The 23,350-nt window shown below is 44.3% G+C and overlaps 1 protein-coding gene across 4 annotated transcripts in view; it reads right to left on the reverse strand.

Annotated features, from left to right (window-relative positions):
- Window positions 1-23,350, reverse strand: part of CIT (citron rho-interacting serine/threonine kinase) — a 163,936-nt gene that overhangs the window by 51,973 nt on the left and 88,613 nt on the right. For 3 of the 4 annotated variants that reach the window (XM_019649082.1, XM_019649081.1, XM_019649083.1), the window contains 10 exons: window positions 20,357-20,527; window positions 20,029-20,079; window positions 19,444-19,497; window positions 16,954-17,094; window positions 14,934-15,059; window positions 11,522-11,617; window positions 7,204-7,320; window positions 6,104-6,213; window positions 4,856-5,030; window positions 481-678 (listed from right to left, as the gene is read on the reverse strand). In XM_019649082.1, coding sequence (XP_019504627.1) covers window positions 481-678; window positions 4,856-5,030; window positions 6,104-6,213; window positions 7,204-7,320; window positions 11,522-11,617; window positions 14,934-15,059; window positions 16,954-17,094; window positions 19,444-19,497; window positions 20,029-20,079; window positions 20,357-20,527 — 1,239 coding nt within the window. The remainder of the gene's footprint in view (window positions 1-480; window positions 679-4,855; window positions 5,031-6,103; window positions 6,214-7,203; window positions 7,321-11,521; window positions 11,618-14,933; window positions 15,060-16,953; window positions 17,095-19,443; window positions 19,498-20,028; window positions 20,080-20,356; window positions 20,528-23,350) is intronic. The other variant, XM_019649084.1, reaches the window with a different exon arrangement.

A 23,350-nucleotide genomic window follows, 5' to 3' on the forward strand; every position in this document is an offset into this window, starting at 1 on the left:
TCCATCCAGATCATACCAGATGCATAAGACATAAAGCAAAATCTACAACTTAAAAAAAAAAAAAGTAACAGAAATGAGGTTAACCAAAACAAATATAGAAATATGGTAGAAAGACTACTGTAAGGTGTAAGATTTTTATTTTTTTTAATGATTATTGAAAACTGAAGTAGAAGACCCAGGTGAACAGACTTTGGCTGAAACTGAAATTCAAAATATAATGATGATTATTTTAGAAAGAAGGAAGATACATAAAGGAGGCACTTTTCAAAGATGCTAAGAAAAGCTCACATACTACCAACTGATTGAGTATTTTAATTCCAATGAAGAAGCCTACATAAGCCAATTTTCTGCCCATTAAACATCTCTATGAGTCATTTTTTTGCTCTCTTGAAATGTCTATGAGTGAGCAGCCATCCTGAGCGCCACACTCATCCTAGCTGAGGCCTTTAGCAACCGGGAAGGGCCCCACCCCAGGCTTACCGTGAGCGCTTGGATCTCTTCTTCTGCTTCCGCTGTCGTCTCTTCCAGCTCCGTCTTCGCCTGGCGAAGCTGGCTCTCCAGGGCCGCCCGGGCAGCCTGCAGGGCTGTCAGCTGGGACTCGCGCTCTTGCAGGGACAGCTGCAGCTCGGTGAGCTGGCGCTTTAGTTCCAGTTTCTGCTCCTCATGCTCTAGACTGACCTAAGAGAGAGAATGAGAGAGTGAGAGAATGAGAGAATGAGAGAGAGAGAGAGAGAGAGAGAGAGAGAGAGAGAGAGAGAGAGAGAGATGCTCAGTTGACCTTAACTTTAAACAAAACCAGGACATGAGCTGCTGTTCAATGTGCATCTTAAACTTGGTCTTTGCAGGTGACCAAGCTCAGTTGGTTAGAGCGCGGTGCTGATAACACCAAGGTTGCCAGTTCGATCCCCGCATGGGCCACTGTGAGCTGCGCCCTCCTTAAAAAGAGTCAACTATGGGGCCGGCCGAGTGGCGCGATGGTTAAGAACTCGCTTGGGATGCCAGAGGGCCCCGGTTCGGATCCCACATATGAGGGCCAGTGACACTGCCCTCTACAGCTAAGATGCTGAACAACGGCTCAACCTGGAGCTGGGCTGCTGTGAGTCGCCGGCGACGGCGCGGGCTGCAGTCCCTGTGGCAGTGGGTTGCCATGGGCTACCGTGTGTAGCCAGCAGCCAGCGTGAGCGGCCAGCAGCCGCAGTGAGTGGCCGTCCAGAAGCCGGCGACTGATCTGCCTCACCCGGGAAGAGCGCAATGATGGTGCCAACTTGGGCCAGTGAAGCAACATCCTCCACAACTAGACTGAAGAACAAAACGACAGCAACTTGTCTGTCCCCCTTCCCCCAATTCCCCAGCACTGTTCCCATCCCCCCAATTCACCAATAAAAATCTTTAAAAAAAAAAAAAAAAGTCAACTATGCTATTGTAGCATGAAAGCAATGTGTAACCAATGACCATGGCTGTTGCCCAATAAAAAAAAGAATTTTTTTTTAACTTGGTCTTGGAATCAAATTCTCAGTGCTCAAGTAAAGGGAGGGAAATGCAATTAAATGGGTCTGACTTCCATGAGTCTCAAAACTCAACAGGAGTAAGAAAATGTAAGAGAACATATAAGCAAACCACCCCTTACTTGTAAATATTAAAATGCTTGAGAAGGTTTCAAAAGAAAAACCCCACAGCAACAATCTCCAGTGGAAATGGTAACAAGGACTCTTATTAGAAAAGCATTTAAAAGTAAATGAATATAAATAACATCATATTAGTAACTGGGATGCCTTCATAATTAGAACACCAATGGAACAACTGAATTCTGTCTATTTTAAATATTTTTGCTCTGATTTCTTCTCATTGCGTAACCTGCATTAATGTCACATTATGAACTGATCGTTTTTCCATCTGCCCATCTATCCGTCTAGCGACTCAACGTTTCCTCCATTCAAGAAAAATTTACTCAGCAGCTTCTGTGTAAAGAGGAATATGAAGATGAAAGACAGTCTTCCCTTTGAGTTAGGGAAAACACTGAAAACCAACTATCACCATACATTGTAGTCAAGTGCAGGGGTCAGGGCATGGAGGGATGTAGTGGGAACACATCAGGGGGTAGAGGAGGTAACTCTGGGTCTGTATATTGAAGAATACCCAATACCAATAGCCAAAAACGCAGCTCAGAGGGGAAAGGACATTCCAAGCAAGGAGAACAAGACATCCAAAGGCATGGAGAGGAGGCAGACGATGGCGCATCTACTGACCTAACACTGACAAGGTTGTCCTAGGAACCAGACCCTAGGTCAGACACTGAGGAAGCCACGCAAATAAGAGATGCTTGCTGCCCTCAGAGAGCTCACTATCTAGCAGGGACTGCCAAGAGGTACGCAGGGTGAGGAGCTAAACACAGAAGGCTGTGGGAACACAAAGGGGACATCCCAGCCAGCTCCAGAGGGTAGGAGAAGGCTCCCTGGGAAAAGTGGCACCAAAGTCCCCAAGGCCATAGGGGTAAAGAGAAGAAAGGCTTATAAAAGATTTAGCCTAGAGAATCAACAGGATTTAGTACTTATTTCAAGGTGGGGCAGAAGGGAGTCAAAGGCAGATAACTGTGTTTTGGGCAGAATGAGACCAGTGGCCATGACAGGGAAAGCGAGAGGAATAGCCAGTCTGAGGAGAAAGATAAAAAATTCAGTTCTGATGCAATGAACTTGAGTGACAAGAGGGCCATCCAAGTGGAGCTGTCTAATGTCTACGGGGACGATGGGTCAGGGCCTGGAGAAAGGTCTGGGTTGGTAAGTCAGTGGCAGCTGAAGCCGACACAGTGATCGCTCTCTAGTGAGGATAGGGATGAGGATGACAACAGGGGCGACAATGACAACATCACAACATGCCAGGCACTGTTTTAACTCCTTGCAACTTTGTAAGAACCCAGCGAGGGAGGTACTATCACCTCCATTTTGCAGAGAAGCAAACTGTGGCATGGAAAGATCACATTAACCAAGCCAAGTCACATAGCTAAAAAATAGCAGGGCGGGCTTTGAGCGCAGTGAGTCTGGCCCCACTACTGACTGACTGACTTATTAAAAGGCCAACCATCAGAGCAGGCTGCGACTCTCCTAGCAGGCCTGAAAACTCCCGTGAAGCCACTTGGCAAAACCATGAGAGGTAGGTAGGTGACAGCAAGTGGCGTGGAGGTAGGTGAATAGGATGCTGTACAATGACAGGGCCTTAGGGCTCCACACACTTTGCTAGAGGAGAGCTAACACTGCCCACGCAGGGTCGGGGAAAAGCCCAGGGCCCTTTAAGGTGAAGCAAACCTGAGGCTGAGGCCTCTGCAGCAGGCGGCAAAGAGAAGGTGGACCCCACCTTGTTACAGTTAAAGCTAAGCTCCAGAACTCCCAGATTTTATACCACCCTGAGCCTCTCACAAGCAGTCTCAATTTCTCCCACCATCCTTGGGGGGGCTAGCTAGACTTGTTTAAGAACAATGCAACAGGCTTTCCCTGGGGCATTTTAATTGCCCAGATGAGCTACAGCTGCAGGCCAGGTGAGGCAAGAGAGAGACATTTGTGGAAAGGCAAGTCAGGACAGCCAGCCAATGTCCCCACGCTCAGAGAAATCTGAGTTAGTTACACTCTCACTCCTAACGCAGACGCTATGGGGAAATGGTGTTAAACTTACTAAAGAATAAAAACATAGCCCGGATAATAAAAGTTAAGCCATCACCTAAGGCTTTTGGCTGACCTAGAACAATGGTTCTCAGACTCCAGAGGTATAAGAGTTACCTGGGGCACCTGTTAAAAATTCAAACTCCTACTCCCCATGCCCCACCAACCCCAATTCCATTCAAATAGGCTGAGGGAGGAAGAGGCCCAGGAATCCGCATTTCAACAGACACACCAGGTGGTCAGATAGAGGGGTCCACACCCATGATGGCTGCTGTCCTTGGGAGAGCTGGCCTTATCGTAATATTCCAGTATGAACTAAGACATGCCGAAACATGAGCATCCCCCAAGATTTAGTCCCCAGATCTCTGCTTAATATTAATGGTCTTTTTCTTAAGAGTGATCATCTGCTCTTTCAAGAATTCCATCACAAATATTGGAGCACGGTGTCTCCCCGGCCAGCCCGATGTCCCACTTCCAATGACCACTCCCCTGAATTCCAGTCTCGCCTCCACTGGTGTCAGCTAACCCTGCCCGCTAAGTGGACAGCCCCAAGATCAGGGACTGGGTCTGTCTAGTCACCACTGTATATCAGGCACACAGCAGGCATTTAATAAATACACAGTGAGTAACGGAATGTCACTTCCCAGCTTCAATCAACTTCAACATGTTTACAACCAAATGTGTTGTATTTTCCTCCCCCAAACCTGGCTGCTCTCCCAGCTTATACCTCTGAAGAGAACCACCTTCCATCAAACAACCCTAACGTTTGGGTTTGCCTTTTAATCTTCCACTGTCATTATGAGACCTCTGCCACTGTCATCAAGCCACACTGTGAACCCAGCACTGTGCTAAACTCCGTGCATGAACTCGGTCATGTGACCCTTGCAAAATCAGGATAAAGGCGGACGCATTTGAAGATGCACCAATTTACATAACCCCCACGTGACCCTGGGAGGGAGATACATTTTCAGGGCCACTTTACAGGTGAGGAAACTGATGCACAGAGAGAAGGTAGCTTGCCCAACGTGACGAAACTCTTAAGAAGTGGAGGTGGGACTCTAACCCAGGGCCCTGGGCGCCGGCTGCGCACTTCTCCATTGTGCAAATGCTGCTCAGGTGAGCACTGGTTTATGCCTGACACCTGGCTGGTTCGGGGGCCCCGGGGCCTCTAACAAATCCTCTCGGGAGACCCCCCTCACTCTCACCTCCCGCAATCTCGTCTCCAGCTCCAGCAGACGATTCTTGTCACTGTGGTCTTGGTGGCTGATTTTTTCCAGCTGCTCCTCTAGCTTCCGGTTCTGGGCCTCCAATTTCCCAGCCTGCGTCTCCAGGTAAAACTTCTGTTGCCTGAGTTCTGAAATCATCTCTTCCTGGGCCTTCCTGGTGGGGGTGGGGGGAGGAGCCAAGCAAAATCACAGTCTCATCAGAGGCGAGCATGTCCCCTCGGAAGGACAGATAGAAACAGAGCAAGAGATGTGTCTTGGTAAGTGGACCATCGTCATTCCCAGGTGAGCTCTGTTCTGACCCGGCCTCCTGTGCATGATCCCAGCGTGGGGACCTGGGGCTCATTTAGTCCTCATGGCTTAAGAGTCCCTCACCTACGTGACTCAGTATGGTCAAGGGTGATGCAAGAGATACTAACATTTCACTCCTTTGGTAGACTTTTTTTTTTTTTTTTTGACTCTGTATAGGAGCGTTTTTTTTTTTTACTCTGTATAGGAGCGTGGAGAGGGGCCTCCTTAGAGCACAGAGCGGTCTAAGGACTCACTAGGGCAAGCCCTGGGGAAGAAAGGGCGATGAGGGGAAAGAATACTATTCCCTCTACTTCTCTGGGGACTGTGCTCACCTCTCCACCAGGCTGCTCCGAAGCATCCGAAACTGGGATGACTCAAAGACCAAAACGCAGTCTACCAAGATGGTTTAAGCTGAGATAAAAATCTCTGAAGAAAGGTAGCTCAGGGGGAAAAAATTCCTGAAGAGTGTACTTCTTTGGGGGACAAGATTAAGATTAAAGTGCCTCCAGAAGACAGTGAATCCTTGCTGAACCCTAAACTTCATCCCCCAGGGCCTAACTTAATAACAGCAAAATGACGGCCCAATTGGGCACACACAGGCTCACCTCAGGCTAATTACGGGGAGACAAGTCTGGGAACAAGGACCGCAGCTCTCCTAAAGCAAACTATAAATAGCTTCATTAGAGAAAGCAAAACATTCTAATCTGATGGCAATTTGAAGCATTTAAGAAAACCCAGCTCATGAAGAGGAGGACATGGCAGAATGAGACCACTTAAGAGAGGGCACAATTACATTAAATATGGGGTTCAGGGGGCCTGGGCCAAACTACAGAAGTAATTAAATCTGCTCCGGCTCCATCAGACAGAGGCATGGAGTTTATGCCCCAGGAGAGGAGGCTGAAGTGTAATCATATGTACAGTTGGAATTTGAATACTTACATGTTCCTCTGGGTAAAAAGACTGCTGTTTGCTGCAAGTTTATTGGCTTCCGACAGTTCCACAATCCGCTGTTCCAGGGATCTGATCTTGGAATCCATAGCATTGATCATCTGAAACACAGGGGACCTTTGAAACCTCACACACAAGACAGTCGTCCCAGAATGAGAGGCTTTTATCACGTGGGCTGGGGTGAAAGTCGCACCTGAAATGCAGGCAAGGCAACCTGACCAGAGGTAACAAGGGACTCAACCAGCCTGTACCCCAAGGATCCCAGATCTTACTGCTCAGACGAATGGCACTCACTCGTTTTATCAACCAGAGATTACACGTCCCCACACTGGCTAATGGGCTTGCATTAATAATGTGCAGCAGGACCCATTCAGGAAACTGACATTCTGCAGGTAAGCAGGCCTCGTTAACTCCCCGTGTCACCTGCATGGGACCTGAGCCTGCAGGAGCCTCTAATTCGAATCTGCAAGTTCATATTTCTCATCCCCCATGGGGTTGTCATTTTCTGAGTGATTCCTTCTCGCCCAGCCACTACTGTCCTAGATTTTCTACATCAAAGTTTCCCCAACATAATGAATCATAAAAATCAGGGCGGGGGTGGGGGGTGGGGGTGGGAGGTCATGATTAAAAATACAACTTCCCAGGACCCTCCCTTAGAGGTTCTGAATTGGAAAGTCTCAGTGGGGTCTGAGATAATATGCAGATTAACAAGCACCGCAGGTGAACGGATGAGCAGCAAGTTTCTGAAACACCTGCCTAGGTGGATTAGAAAGGAGAGAAAGGGGCAAATGAAAAGAAGGCACAAGAGGGGGACCAAGGGCCACTGGGCATGTTGAGGGACAGTGTTCTAGATGACGGCAGATCACCTCTTAAAGAAGAGCCTGAACAGCAGCACTGGCCCCACCCCCGAGCCTCTACCTCCACTGCTTCTAGGAAAGTTGCAGAGAGAGCTACCTGTTAGCCACACACTCCGCAGGATAAAACAGAAAGACAATTTCATCAGCTGAAATGGACTCCTCTCAGATGTGTGATGCCTGGTCTGGCTCGCAAACCCTCCTTCCAAAACGGACTCTGCCGTTCCTCATACCTACCGCCTTCTGCTCGCTGAGAATTTTGCCTTTCTCGTGGGCCTCCTCCTCGTGTCTCTGCATCATATTCTCCAGAGTCTCTTTATCGGCCAGGTCCTTCTTTATCTGATTGTCCAACACCTGTGGGAAACAAAAGAAGTTAGTTTGCTGAGTAGCAAAGCTGAGCACGGACGACTCAGGGGCATTTGTGAAAAAAATGGGGGGAAAAATGGAAGGAGGCCAAAAGCAGTGGGGAGGACAGGCCCTCCGAGCTCAGGTGCAAAGAGAGGAATTGGAAGGCTGTTTCTCAGCCAGGATGAGGTCAAGAACTCAGGTATGACCGTGAAATGGCAAGTAAGCCATGGACTTGAACTAAGAACTTATTTTACTATCAGGAGTCCAAAAGACCCAAGAGGTATGTCCAAAATGGAGGTGGACTCCAACATGAGAGGGGGGAAAAAAGATCTCTCTACAGATCTCACAATTTGCAAATATTACCTGGGGACAACTTTATCGTAAGCAAGTAGTTTTCAGAACACTGCTTGCTCTTAATGTGTACAAATTAGTCTAGATATCTCTGGGCTGTGTACAGAGAGACAGAAAGCTGAAGACTGAGGAAGCCTGTGTGACCAAGGCTGATGGTGAGAAACAGCCAGGGACAAGAGGATTTTGCCCGCCAATAAAGTAGGTGGAGAGTCAACATAAAAGGGGCGGGGGGGGGAGCCTCTTTCCTCCGTTCTTTCCTCTGATCCAGCTGCAAAAAGAATAAAAGAAGTCCCTGGAAAGAGAAACCTTTCCCAGGGGAAGAGAAATCATGTGTTCTCAGTGCTGAGAACACCACTGTAAGCACCTACTGTTCCCAAGAGGAAAAAATAAAACAGTAACGGTGTCACCATCCACCAGCTTGATCTAATGTTCTGCGAGGCACACACACAGCCGTACCGGTTGCCAAAACAACAAGCAAAAAAAGAAAGGGAAAAATTTTGACCACATCATAACTTGTCCAAGCCTTTGACCACAACCCCGCGTTTCTCATCTGAGAGAATCCACTCTGCTTTTCTGAACGACACCAACTGCATCGGATACTGGGAAGAAAGCTGAAAGAATTGGGGTCACAGATGGGATTGAAATCTGCCTTCCCCACAATGTCTATTGTGAAGGGACCTTCATAACTCATGGGGACATCGTCCCTAAAAAGAGCCAGTCAGCCGGGAGGGGGTCCACAGGATAAAGAAAGGAAAGAACAAATTTCAAAGAGGGCTTTAAACTAGAACCAACTGATGGAAAAAAATAGAATGAGAGTTGGTGGAGAAGAACAAAAGGTGGAGGACAAGGTCATAGGAAGAGGGAAGATGCTCAATAGGACAGGTGGCCCATTCTCTTAGATGTCAGGGTGTGATTCTAAAATTATGAACAAGAAAGGGATAGAATCTAGGGTATGAGCATACTTATTACTAAAATGACCTTTTAGAGGCTGGAACAGGAAACACAAAGAAGAACAGGCTAAAAAGAAATGCTTTCATCAAGATTCCAGGAGGAAAAAGAGAAGAAAACAGATCTTTCCCTAACATTCCCGAGAGTCTATAAAACAAAGTTCTTTCCATCCAGAAGGCAGCAGAGACCACGTAATATCTAGACCAGGTATGCGCTTTGTTTTACGACGTGCGAAAGCAATGAAGCTCATTTACAGGATGCCTCTTCTCAAAGTAAGCCCCCAACTTTGGCAGTGATGCATACCAATAAGGGTAGGCCAGGAGGAACAAGTCTCTGTCAAGAATGCATGCATCTCTGGGGTGGCCAGTTAGCTCAGGTGGTTAGAGCCCAGGCTCATAACACCAAGGTTGCCAGTTCGATCCCCACATGGGCCACTGAGATGCACCCTCCACAACTAGATTGAAACAACTACGTGACTTAGAGCTGATGGGTCCCGGAAAAACACACTGTTCCCCTATTTAAAAAACAAAACAACAACGGTAGCTACCAGATTTGGAGCACCTATTAAAAAAGTTAAAAAAAAAATGTATGCACCTCAGCTTTCATAGGGTTAAACTAGTAGAAGGCTGAACAAGAAAATGTATGGAGGGAAGCAAGAAATTTGTTTGAGAGATGTCACTGCAGACATTTATATCAATTTAAGACAGAACATGGCTTTTTGATAGGAAAGTCAATATAATTACACAAATCACAGAATGAATTTTGCAAAGGGTTATTTTCATCATGCAAAGGTGTCAATGGACTACTGTCGACAGTCTCATAATTTTCTGAAACTTAGTTTATTCCAAAGATAAAAGTCTGGAAGCCAGTAAGAATTCAAAGCAAAAGGGTTGACATATAAAAATTAAAATGCACTAAGGTAGGGGGTCATGCTAAAACAGTTTGAGGTCATTTCTGGGTTATTTTCCTTTTTTGTTGTTTTGTTTTTTTAATGAAAAGTAACCAAAAGTAACACCAAGGGTAAAAGAAAGAAGGTGCCGGGTGGTGAGGATGATGATGCTATCTGAGCATGTACATGTTTGGTTCTCCAAAAAAGGAAGTCGACTCTTTGAGAATACCAACCAAATCAATATTAGCAACATCACAAAAATTAAAAGCCTCCTTCACGGTCTGATTTGGAAAAGACAGTATTTGAGATGTAATGAGCAATGTCTGATTCTCAAAAACATAAGAATTGAGTTTGAAAGGCTTAGTCCAAAATTATAATAAAACAGTGATGTGATTTTAAAAGAATATCGATAGGCTGGCATCCATTCCTGATCACTGAATTGATTAATAATAATCGAGTTGAAATAATAATTTCAATAATTGAAATAATTGTTGTATTGTTTATGTGGTGGGCTAATTTAGGTCAGCCCCTCTACAGAAAATAACTTAAAATGCTAGAGAAAACATTTTCCCAAAAGCACCTAAAAGTTGGCAAGAGACTAAGAAATTATGGACTACAATGTAAGTGAAAGTAGAAACTCAGAAAGGTAAAAAGGGCACAAAGCCGTTTTTAACTTGAGGCATTTGCAGAACCAAATAAAACTGAGCTTCATTTTTAATAGCCTCCAAGGGTAAGAAGACAAATCTAAGCCCAGGGCCACACCCCAAGGTGGGCACACATTTTCATCCAAGGAAAATGAAAAGCACACAAGACAGGTGCCGTGAAAAAGGACCAAGAGAAACAATGGAGCAAAAACAGACCTTCAGATGCTTCAGCTATGAGAACGTGAAACAACTAGGCTGAATGCATTTAAAGGGATAAAAGATAAGCTTAGAAATGAATGCAGGGAATAGAAAATTAGTGTCTTAAATAATCTAGGAAACTTGGGAAAGAACCAAATAGAATGTGTGCAAACAAAAAATACAATAACTGAAATTGAAAACTCAATTGGGAGGTTTAACAGCAGATTAGACAGGTAAGAATTAGTAAACTGGAAAATCAGTCAGAGCTTGCCCGGAATGTAGCACTGACAGATAAAAAAATGGAAAATATGAAAAAAGGATAAAAAAAAAAAAGATAGCTTGGAGGTGATCTAACACATGCCTAATCAAATTCTCAAAAATGAAGGAAAAAGGGGAAGAAACAATATTTGAAATATAACGACCAATAATTTTCTGAAATTGATTTTTAAAAAATCAATATGTTCAAAGCCCAGTATATCTCAAGCAGGATAAATAAAAATAAATCTACATCGAGACGCATCGATGTAAAACTTCAGAAAATTAAAGACAAAGAAAACTTTTTAAAGGAGTCCAAGAAAAAAGACTGATTGCTTTCAAAAGAAGCAAACGTTAGATTGACAGCTGACTTCTCCATAGCAACAATGAAAAGCAAGAGTCAATGGAATGATACCCGCCTACCTAGAATTCTATCCCCAGTCAAAACATCTTTCAAGAACCAGAATGAAATAAAGACATTTTCAGACAAACAAAACAGAGAGTTTCTCATCAGCAAAGAAGGTCCTCAAGGATATAGTACTTTAAACAAACAAAGATCCCAGGTCTGAGATGCTTTAGGAAGGAAACTGAAAAGCAAAGAATGTGGTGAATCTAAATCTACATTATCATGGACTGAATGACAGTGAGTCAAAAAAAAATATATATATATATATACATATATATTTTTTAAGGATGAAACTTAGATACATGATGTCCAAATTTTTAAAAATATATATATTTTGAGGCCAAAGCCTCCATGTGGATGACACCCCAGAACCTCCCACCATGGCCTGAGGACAGCATTTACCGCAGACAGTCCTTTGGTCTAATAACAAGTGGCCCAAAATGCCCAGGAAGAGACAGAAGCTATGTATGCAGTGCTATAAGAGGAATGCCAGGCAAGATCAGAAAGTATCTTTACTTTAATTTTTTCCTCGTAGTGCTGTTCTTTCTGTTTCAGGTGCACCTCTAGATGCTGGGCTGAGAGCTGGGCCTCCCGGTGCTTCTCCTCCAGCTCCTGGGCACAAAAGAACAAACGGTCAGGTGTGCAAAGGGCAGGACATAGCCATGTACGTTAGACATTCACAGGAAACGTGACTTTGGCACAGGTACCACGGGCAACGGGCATCACTAACCCTAAGGCTCTTGGGATGGAAACCACCAACCGAGCCTTGGCCCTGGGTTGCCCAAGTCCAAGTGTTCACACATATACACACACAGCTGGTGGGCTGGGATCAGAAACCTGTCAGTGTGACAGGTCAAACCAAGGCAGCTCGTCTCCTCTGCACAGAAAAATGAGAGTAACAAGGCAACATTCAAAAGTTGAGTACAGCTCAAAGCCCCTGACCACTCTCTTGAGCCTCAGGCCATTCTCACTGCTATGATGGCCTTACATGAGAAAAGTAATTGTCATTTACATTACATGTAAAGCTAATTGATTTTGATGATAAACAAAATATCTTGTCTTTTTCTCATTAACAAAATGACTGCTCAAGAGCCTTGGCTAAGAAGGAAAGCTAATGTTACAATTCAAACGCTTGGCGTTTTGAGTGATTCTTTTAACTGACTGTTATGTGGAATGTGTGAATGGAGACAGTCATATGATATCATGTTTATATGATACAATGCTAACGGGAACAAAGCAGAACACAAAATACACGGATAGTGATATAAATATGTGTGCATACATATGAAAGACGGGAAGAGAATTTGGAATAATAGAAATAGCTCAATTTTAATGTTCTCGGTATTCTTTTATTAAGTATTCTAATTTTGAACAAAATTATAATTCACTTGAAAATTATACCAATTCATGCAGATATCATATCTGCATCTACATTAATTCTTATGAATCTGGACCCATTCGTTAATTACCAACATCAAAAGTTGTTACTCCAAGTTTTCATCTCTTCACACCGTTATGCAAGTTTTCTTTGAAGTAGAAGTAATGATGAGAATTTTGAAGAATGAGGAAATTATACAAGCTATGTCCGTAAAATGGGAAGAAAAGACTTTCAAATTCACATGCACATAAAATGTTACTGATTAAGCTTTTGAAATTCTAACGTCTGCAAGCACTGGCTTTGCTTTGGGGGCCAGTAAAGTGTTGGATTTTTAAGACCAGGTGCACACGCTGTGCTGCAATCTAACAGATGTGATCTTGAAAAGTTGAATGTAAACAGGATTTTAATTCATAAAACCATACTTAGAGGGCTTTATGTGTACTAATGGATCTCCTGCGATGACTTCTTTTATGAAAGCGAAAAACTTTGCTATCATGAGAACCCCAATGATCTGTTTTGACAGTTCTTACCAGAATAGCAAATTTGTGAAAGCAAATGACATTTTGGGATCTGTTTCAAAGCATCATCATTATTACATAACGGTGTTAAGGACCACCCTTTGCCCATGTCCCAGATAACTCTGCAGCCTACACAGGGCTCTTGAGCAAAAGGCACCTTCCGATAAGTGAAGTTACAGCCACAAAGGTACTTGGGCAGGTGGCAAAATATATTAGGACAAAGAAATCTGCTTACTTTTTCTGTATGTTAGAAATCACTTGATAACCATCTTTTCTTAGTTTCAGTCCTCATTAGATAGCACAGGAATGGAAATCAGAATCTAAAAACAGGTTGAAAACTCAGATACCTGAGACCGACAACGTTAAGACCAAACGTCTGGTCTATAGGTCTGTGTATGAATGGGGGTTTACAACATATAATCAAAGAATGCAGAACTCGATACGCCTACATTTGAATTATAAGTGAACCTTTGGAAAAGCAGGTATTCTAAGATCTGACTGACTTCTTGGCGGTTTGGCATTTTTTGTTGTTGTTGTCATTTTTATAACCATTAACTTTTCTGTATGTATCAGATGAAACTCTTCAGTCCTGTTACACAAACACTGTTTTTCGCTGGCGTATAGTAGAAGCTCATTAAATATTTGTTGAATGAATGAATGAACACATCACCAGTAAACAGAGAAACACTTTGCAACCACAAGAGACTTAACCACTTTGTTTGCACCAAGGGATAGCGGTGGTGGGATCTCGGTGAGATCCTATTTTACTCACGATAAAATTCACACACTTGACAACCGCCAAGAGAAACTTTGATGATGGAACAAGAGAACAAGGGTAGACTAACAGTCACATTTGCCTTTGTGCATAGACGTATATACGAAGACCGCGTGTCAAAGCAAAACAATCTAACCAATTCCTCTTTCACCTTCCTCTTGAGATTGCTCAAGACCATCCACAGTCTCATGAAAATATACAAACACATAAATGCAAAGCTTTGAAGGATTTGTGTGTGTGTGTGTGTGTGTGTGTGTGCGCGCGCGCGCGCGCGCACGCGTGTGCTAAGCAAAGGCCTATAAGTTGGCCATTCTTGAGTTCATACAGTTGTTGGTGACTCATTTCCCAAAAGTGATGCACAGAAAGGGGGAGAGAGAAAGAGAGAGAGAGAGAGATGAAGTGACCTGCTCACCACCTCGCCTCCTTAGGGTGGAGAGGAACAGCCAACTATCCCAGAGCCTCTCCTGGGGCGGGGGAGGAGGGAGCTATGAACGGGCTCCAAGTCATCATTAAGTGGCATCGAATTCCTGGGTTTGGGACTGAACTCCAAGGAGGGTCCTTCAAAGGGTCGCCTGCCCTCCACCCTGGCAGGAGCAAAACTTTAACACATCTGCAAACACTGCCCAAGCCTTCCTTGACGAAGTTAATTTAGTCCTCAGAGCCGAAAGCAGAACCATGATGGTTACAAACCTAAAAAACAGACCTGCTACATCTAAGGAAATTGAAAAAAAAAAAAAAACAATAACAACAACCAACTGTAGCAAAGAGAGTGAGTGGGTGAACATGGATCTGTGACAAATACTACTCTGAGACAAACAAGTCTGCATGACTAATGTCTTTCTTCCCCAAAAGAAGGAATCGGGGCTTTGGTCTTAAAGATCCAAACCCCTACTGCTTTTTAAATTGGCACTGCAACGTTAACGACCATACAAAACTCTGCTGAGAGAACAGGACGTAAATGCTCCTGTAAAAACTTATCAGAAATGACCGAGTATGCACATTTGTATCTTAAAATGTCAGGCAGTAGCAAACAGAGCCAAAAACAGTATTTGCGGATCTATTACCAGTGCTGAAATGTCCATCGTTTGGTTACTCATACTATGCTCTGATGTGGCGGACACCGAAGCCACTTCTCTTACTTCACCTACTCGGCAATACCTCCCCTCTGACAGTGTTTAATGCTTCTTTTTTACCCCCTTCCCTCTGCAGCCTCTTAACCTGGTATCTTTTAACTTTTCACCTTCCGTGCCTGCTCACCAGAATTTTATCAGCCATCTGCTGGATCTGTTGGGATTTTGTCTGGATGTCATCCTTCAGTCTGTTTTCTCTACGCTCCATGGTCTCTAGCCTCTTTACCTTGTTCTCCAGAGAATGGCGGCGTTCCTGTAGATCGTGAATCAATCAGAGAGTTTTAATGGAGTAACCGCTACGGGCATCACGCCTGCACCGAGGGAGAGAGCCCTCAAGAAGCATACACTCAAGGCGGAAAGAGAGGTCTCAGGCACCCGCAGCAACGGCGAAGAAAATAAGACTTCGATAATTCAAGTACTCGGTTGTGTGGGTTACAAGAGTGCATTCATTCATTCAAATATTTACCAAGCACCTACTATCTGCAAAAGTACCACACTGGGCATCACAGAAAATACAGAGAGGAAGCTGACATAATTCCTGCCCTTGGAAAAGAGAAGACAGACACAGATAAACAGAATACAGGGTAAGAGAGAGGAGAGCCATAAAGCAAATGGGTACAGAGTGCTACGGGCAGGCCTAGGCAGGAAGGAGGCCTTTTCACCCAACAGGTGAGGGGAAGAGTCCTAGAGACGTAAGCGGGCTGGGATGGGGGGACGGCAGAAGAGGACGGGGGAAGGCCTTGCAGACAAAGGCAGGCACATTAGCAGAAAGAGCGGAGGTGGTCGAGAGCCAGTTTAGGCCCCAGCTGAAGCCTAGAGTGACGGGGAGGAGCAGGAGACAAGGAGAAAGGGGAGCATTGAGGGTCAACGGGTTGCGAGTTTCACGTGCCAGGCTCAGGGGTGCACCTAAGATATACGGAGGCCCTGAAAGGTTTGGGATGGGGCAGGGGGTGCTGATGAGCCTTCTGTCTGAGGTCCACGAGTCTTATATTGCATGAGCTCGCTGGGAGGAAGGACAGACTGGAAGCAGAAGGGCCAACGACTGCTCCATGTGCTCAGCTAAGAGGAAGAGGGCCTGGACGACGAGGCGGCCTGCAGAAATGGCAAGCAGGGGATGAACTGGGGAGATGTGTGGTATATTTAGAGGCCTGAGTGACTCACTGCTTGGCAGGGTCCAAGGAGAAGCAGATGATGTCAAGGTTTCAAGCCTGGGGTGGCTAGATGAATGACAGTGGCCCCGACCACCACGAGGAAACTGAGGGGGGAACTCAGCTCATGGGGGAAGATCCCAACTCCCTTCTAGATTTGATGCACTGTTCAGACACCCAGATGGGGTATCAGGGGAGCGGTGGGAAACGGGGCCTGGAACATGGGTGAGGATGGCCCCAAAGAGACGTGAGCAAATAGGTGCACACCAACACTGTGATAGGGAAAGGCAGAAGGCCCAGCAACAGGGGGATGGTTAAATCAACTATGGCACGTCCGTTCCAGAGACCAATCCAAAGCGCTAAGGGAGGCAGAGGGAAGAAAAGGGGAAATGTCACTTTTTAGTCTATATTCTTCAGTACTGTTTAAGTTTTTGACACATGAGAAGGCACTCGTATATTTCCTGTATAATTCTATAAACGATTTTAACAACAACAACAACAACAACAAAGAATTTGAGGGAGAGAAGAAGCCCAAAAATATAGATCTGGGAAGTCATCGACACACGGGTAATAGCTGAAGCCTTGAAAATTCATACATTATTAACACTGTGGGGTCAAGGCAACGAAATACAAGGGTGCAGAGGGAAGAAAAGGAAAAACTCAGGCGCGGCGTTACAGTTTGTCTGTCTAAACATAAACCCTCCCCGACTAGGGAGCAAATCAGAGGAAAACAAATAGAGAGGGAAAGCTTTGATCAAAACGTCTTTCTACTTGCAGCCGCGGTGACAAACCTTTCTGCCCCTTTGGGGAAAACAGTTCCAAGCCTCTTGAGCTTCAAAGATAATTTGCAGAAAGGAGAAGCGGTTTGGTCAAACATAAGCAAAGAGGCGGTTGTGTAGTTCCTCTCCCTCGGCACAGCCAAAGGCAGGTCCCAGTCGCTCACCCGTGGCCATGCCGGGACCGGGGTCAGTCGCCACGGGCTGGCGGTCCCCTACTCACCTCGGCCTCAACAAGCTTCTTTTTTATGCCTTCAGAAGAATCCTCGCGGTTCTGCAGCTTCTCCAGCTCCCGCTCGGCTCGCTCCTTTGCCTGGCGGATATTCTGCAGCAGCTCCGTGGCCTCTGCGCTGGCTTTTACAGCCTACCAGGAAAGAAGGGGCAGGGCGTGGATAGCCGATTTAGTCAATCTTCTCAATGGAAAAAAATCAGGGGATGCTGAGCATATCCAGTTTTCAAAATGTAGAAACATTCATTGTATTCTGTGTTTCATCTATTCTAAGGTGTACTCATATATGTATTTTTTAACATTGCTGAATTTGGAATGCATCCTACAATTAAAATTGGCAGTGTCTTTTTCTTCTTGGGGTACAGAAGATGATGTGTCTGGCCATCATGAGCATCTTAGATTTAATACAACGTCGCAAATGCAAACACAAAGTCTACAAGGATTTATCTACCCAGGTATTAATGTATTTTCCTCAGAGCATTCATTTTCTCCTTATTTAATTATCTCATTTGCTCATTTTCCTATGGGGAATTTGTAAGGCGTTTATAAGAAAACAAAATAAAAACAAACTTTTTTTTTCAAATAAATACCTTTCAAAGGGCACAACAACCATAGTTTCATGGTAATTTGCAAACCCGTGTTTTTTTTAAAAAAAGCAAAACAGCTAGACCTTTTGAAGTTAATGTTTATTTGGGTCTTAATTATACTGCAGCTCTTACAGCATCCTAGTCAAGATCTGAGCTTAAGAGACCAACAACCTCACACTTACATGCTTTAAATTAAGATTTTAAAAAGTAGAAACTTAAAATTTTAAAGTGGAACATGCAAGAAAACTCCAATTTCGAGACCAGCAGTGTCCAATATGGGGCCACTAGCCACCAATGGCTCTTGAGTACTTAAATATGGCTGGCGTGACTAGGAAAATAGTTTTTAATTTTATTTAATTCATTTAAAAACTGAAATAGTGTAACTGTTTTAATATTGATACATGCTACCAGGATATTTTGTATATATTGGATTAAATAAACTATATCATTCAAATGATCCCACTTCTTTGTTTTTTGCTTCTTCTAATGTGCCTATGAGAAAATTTTAAATTACATCAGTGGCTGACATTTGTGGCTTGCATCACATTTCTATGGGAGAGCACGGTTCTAAATGGAAACATGAATCCTCACAAGCTTTAGCTGAAAGAGGGCAGTAGAGGCTTTCATGAGTGAGCTCAAGAATAGGTAAGAGGGGGAGAGATGAATGGGTAAAGAAAACGTGGTACAGACAGACAGTGGAATATTATGCAGCCTTGAACAAGGAGACCCTGCCACATGCTACAACATGGATGAAACTCAAGGACGTTATGCTATGGAAATAAGCCAGTCACAAAAGGACAAATACTGTATGATTCTACTTATATGAAGTATCAAGTGGCTCAGTTGGTTAAGAGCTCGCTCAAGAGTGTGAGCTCTGAGCAACAGCGGTTTGAGTTCTGGCCCGAGCTGAGCAGCTGCTGAGCAGCCAACAGGTGGCAGGATGGCTCAGCTAAAAATAAATAAATAAATAAATAAAATAAAGGAAGTGGCTACTTATATGAAGTATCTAAAGCAGTCAAAAGCATAGACACACAGTTGAAACTAATTCTAAAAAATGTGTATTTCACAATAAAAAATTAAAAAAAAAAAGCATCGACACAGAAGAAAGGTGGTTACCAAGGGCTCGGGGGGGGGGGGGCAAGGGGGAATTAGTGTTTAGCGGGTAAAGATATTGTTTTGCAAGATGTAAAAGCTCTAGCGATACATTGCACAACAAGGTGAATATACTTAACCGTACTTGACTGTACTCTTAAAATGGCTACGATGGTAAATTTAATGTTGTGTGTCTTTTACCACAATTAAAAAAAAAAAGAAAAGAAGGGGTTCTATTAAACTCAGCCAGGAAACACAATCACATTCATAAGGCATGTCTGAGAACCCCATTCATTCTGGCCCTTTCGTTAGCATTTCCTGTGTTCAACCAGCACAAGCCTTGCAGGGTGCTGTAAACCAAACTCACCCCCTTCCCCAACCCCAAGACGACACCACGGCTCTTCCCACCTTCCAGCGCACAGCAATGCTAGCCACAGAGTTTCTGATTGAAAGCAGTCTGGGTTGAGAACAACACAGGCATCCCTCACAAATGTGCAAAATCGGGAGCCTGGCCCCGTGAAGGGAGAGTAGCCGGCTTCTTGGCTTCTTTCATAGCATAATTACAACTTTTACCTGAGCATCTCACCCAGCTTGGTTTTTAAAAATAAACACCGCTGACACGTCTCAAAAGGAAAAAGTATATTCAAAACTCTCATGTTTTCAGGTAACTGCTCACTCCCCCTTCATTTTCCTCAGTGCTAGGTGATTAGTTCTGTTTCTTTCATCTTTCGTGCCCCAGGACAACGCCAAGTGCAGGATTTGGAAATGGGAGGTAAGGTCCCCAAAAAAGTCCCCTCGGGCTTACCTTTTCCAGCTTCTCTTGGAGCTCCTGAATTTTAAGCTGCTGCTCAGCATTAATCTATAATTAAAATCCCAGGAAATAAAGCAAAAGGCAAATCGGTATTAAGATCTTGCTACATTTACTGCAGTCCTATTTTCTTGAGGTTTCTGTGGGGTCTTTTTGGTTTTTTTTTCCAGTACCTACTAATGGAGAGGAAACACAGTGGCCTATCAGAAAGGACTTGGAGTGTCCCATTGCAAACATCCCATGGGCTGTCTCTCCACACTGACTATTTCTCTAAAGCCAGCAACATACAAATGGCAGAAACAGAACCAAAGTCGCCCAGGGCCTTAAAACAAGGAGGATTTTTCCCACGTGTTTTACTAAGAGTCTAGGTTTGTTACTGGGAACTGGCATGACCAAAAAATGGGGTGTCTTCTATCCCCTCCAGCTGAAGCTAAAAGGGGTCACCCAGAGGTTGACCATCAAAATAAACCTGGGAGAACAATCTCTATTCATGGCTAGAGTATTCCTACCAATGACTGGCCACTGACAGTAACATTTAAAAGATTATCTACCCAAAACAGCAAGACCGATAATGAAAAGTACCTTCTCCAACTTGGAATATTCTCCCACTTCAGGCTTCCCTTGATCCTTAGCCTGTAATTTAGAAGATACAACATAATGGGAAGTCTCAAGAACTTGACAGTCTTACAGATAACACTACCGGCTGTAGTTCCTTGTGGCCAAAATAACAACAGTGATGCTGCTCATGATGATAATAATAATTGGTTATCTTCCCAAAAGACCAGGAGCTTTCCAGGGTCCCCCAGTATTTCCCAAGCGTATACTCATCCAGCTAGTAGTTCCCTTTATTCTTGCTCAGATCACCCATGATTCTACCCTCAAAACACCCTCCTGGCAGGTGGCCGGCTACCTTCATCAGTTTATGCTGACATTCTGTCGCTTTCCGCTTGAACTCTTCGGCGGCAAGCCGAGACTCTCTGAGCTCGGATTCGTAGAGATCACTCCGCCTTCTCGCTGAAACCAGGTCTTCTTCCAATTGATTCATCATCAACCTCATTTCTTCCACTTGAGCCTGGTACTCCTAAAGAGCGGGCAATGGAAGGAAGGTGAGCTTTAGAACTCCTCAAAGATGGGCAGTGAAGGGAGGAGAGCTTGAGCTGCAGAGAGAAGACGAAAACTAAAGAGGCTGGCTGAGCACAGACCTAGAGAGAAGGTGAGTAGACAGATGGGCAGAAGGGAGAGGTGTGGGAGGACCGAGCGGGGAGAAGATTAAATCTTTCAACTGTTCTGATGTGGGACATGTAGCACTAGTAACACCATTTGGAACGCATGTGCCTGTAATAAGATCCTCTGAGCAAATAGTACCACCAATGAGCCCCGAACCTTTAGGCATTCATAATACAGGAGAGCGGGAAGGGGTGTTCTTTGAACAAGCATGATAAACTGCTTACGTGCAGCTTTCCTCCAAGGGTCATCGTTTGTATAGATTTGTCCTTTCGAAGCATGTGCTCCTAACATAATTAGATATGGTACTAGTTCAAAAATTAACCTTCAGACGGCACCAGGGGGTAATTGGAAAGCTCAGTGGAAAGAATCTTGGAAGGTGACACTCATCATGTCAGTTTCTCGCCATTAATTTTTTCTGGCCCCAAAACTGAACGATGAACTTCACATTGCTCTTGAAATGCAAGTCACCCTGAAACTTGGAAGAGTCACAAAGCTCGGGCGCTGGTCAAAATAACTTGTGAGAAAAATTACAAAGAAAGAATCATTTCCTTCCCTCAAGCAACCCTTTTAAAGTGGTCCAAGCAGCCTGACCTTTTCCAAAACGCATTTCGAAAATCAAAACAGAACATCTGAATTGAGGTTTTTCAAAATTGGATGTGCCAGAAGCAATGGGCAATGGTTTCGAACACTTCGGGGCCAAAACGGGAAAACAGTCTTTGTAAGCAAAATTAAAGCTTATTTATATAAGGATTACGAATGAGCATCTATGCTCTCCAAGGGCCTTGTGGGGGGTGGTGGACGCTGTGAAAAAAAAACAAGGAATTGCATCAAGACAGTCTTTGGCATTCACAATATACAGGGAACGTCAAGGACGTTCCCCCAAGAAATAATTGAAGAGGTATCAGTTGAGCAAGGATATGGTTTCTTTAATCACAGGGTATAACATAAATCTTTCATCCTATTGTCACAGGCCACCCCCAACCCCCCACTTAAGGGGAGGTGATGTTCTTATGAAAATCAGGTCATTTTCATGCCAGCACACCTCTCTCTGTATCACTGGTAGAGGGAACAAGAAAAAAGTGAGCCCAGAAGAGGCACCATCTCATTTTACTCCACCCAAAAGTATACCGTTATTGAAGGTCACTCCTAGAAGTCATGAGGCACCAGGTGTTCCAGGCGGTACATACCAAATGGGTAGTACAAGGTTATATAACCAAAGGTCTCTATAACCTGCTCACAATGATCTGAGCTCACACAGTGGAACGTGAGCTGATTATGTGAAACGATAAATCTTTTACTTAGGGTTTTTCTAGACCCCTCGGCCAGGGTCACATTATAAGTTTCATGGCTCTGGGTACTCTGCTTTCCTGGACCCCTTCCTCCATTAAAAAACAAAAAAATTATATAAATCTTATGAGTGTTTCATCCAAAGACAAAAACAATACTATCTAAAAAAAACGGTCTCTTCAGCCTACAAGCTCAATCTTTTTCTTCTAAAAGTGCCACCCGCCCTACCCACCGGCACAAAACACCAAATTGAAGGAAGCAGAGCCGGGAGAAAAACCTTGGACATCTTTTCTCCTCAAGCTCCCTTACATTTTCTTCAACTTACATCAGCGAGAAGGGAATGTAATTTTCTTGTTTTGTCAAGAGCAAGGCCAGAGCGGCTGTTCGTCCCCCCCAACATCTCTCTTTCCTCCGCTGTCAGCACCCAGGGGGAGGAAGGCAAGAATCAGGGAACATTTCTGTCAGCTCTCTGAGCTCTTGGGGCATCCAGGCTGCTACGAGCCTCAGAAGGAATTCTGCCTCATTTGTTGAGCCGCCGTTATTAGGCTGGGTACTTCAAGGCACTCTTAAAAATGCAACGGTTAACCAAATCCCTGCTTCAGGAAAAATCGGAGCCATCATCAGGTCAGTTCCCAAGGAGAGCGGAGAGAGAGCTGTCATATCTCAGCACAGACAGAACTGTGTGGGTCAGAGCTGAGCGGGGTCAGAATGGGGAACCATGGATGGCTTCTGAGGCCCAAGGTAAGTCTTCTGAGTGGAGCTTCAGGAGTGTGTGAAAGGGGCAGACATGGACATATTCAATCAGAAATCCTGAAACACGAATGCCTTCTGTGTTATCTAAACTCCTGTCTCCCTTCCTGAGGAGGGTGACAAGGGAAACCCAGCAATTGCTAGTAATGTTGCATGACTCAAACTGCCACGTGAGACTCTTAGGTGTTTTATGCTGAAGCAAATCCAAATACTCTATAGGAGGTAGCTAAATAGAAGCAAAACATTAAAAAAAATGTATAGCTGGGGCGGCCACTTAGCTCAGTTGGTTAGAGCGCAGGGCTCATAACACCAAGGCTGCCGGTTCGATTCCTACATGGGCCAGTGAGTTGCCTCCTCCACAGCTAGATTGAAACAACTACTTGACTTGGAGCTGAAAAAAACACACTGTTCCCTAATAAAATTTTTAAAAAAGGAAGACAGGCATAGCTGTATAGACATTAGCTGTTGAGATACAGAGTGGGGACGAAATGCCAAATCAGGGAGGAATCAGCACACTGCAAGCCAAATACTGGGAGTTTGCAGAAAGCATGAAATGCTTTCTCCTGTCCTGCAAACATCTTGCTCTCACAAAACTTACCAAAAGTCATTCAAATAAATCCTTCTTCCAATGAGAAATAAA

Source organism: Hipposideros armiger, unplaced genomic scaffold (genome assembly GCF_001890085.2).
Source record: "Hipposideros armiger isolate ML-2016 unplaced genomic scaffold, ASM189008v1 scaffold_129, whole genome shotgun sequence".
In the NCBI taxonomy this organism is placed as follows: Eukaryota; Metazoa; Chordata; class Mammalia; order Chiroptera; family Hipposideridae; genus Hipposideros; species Hipposideros armiger.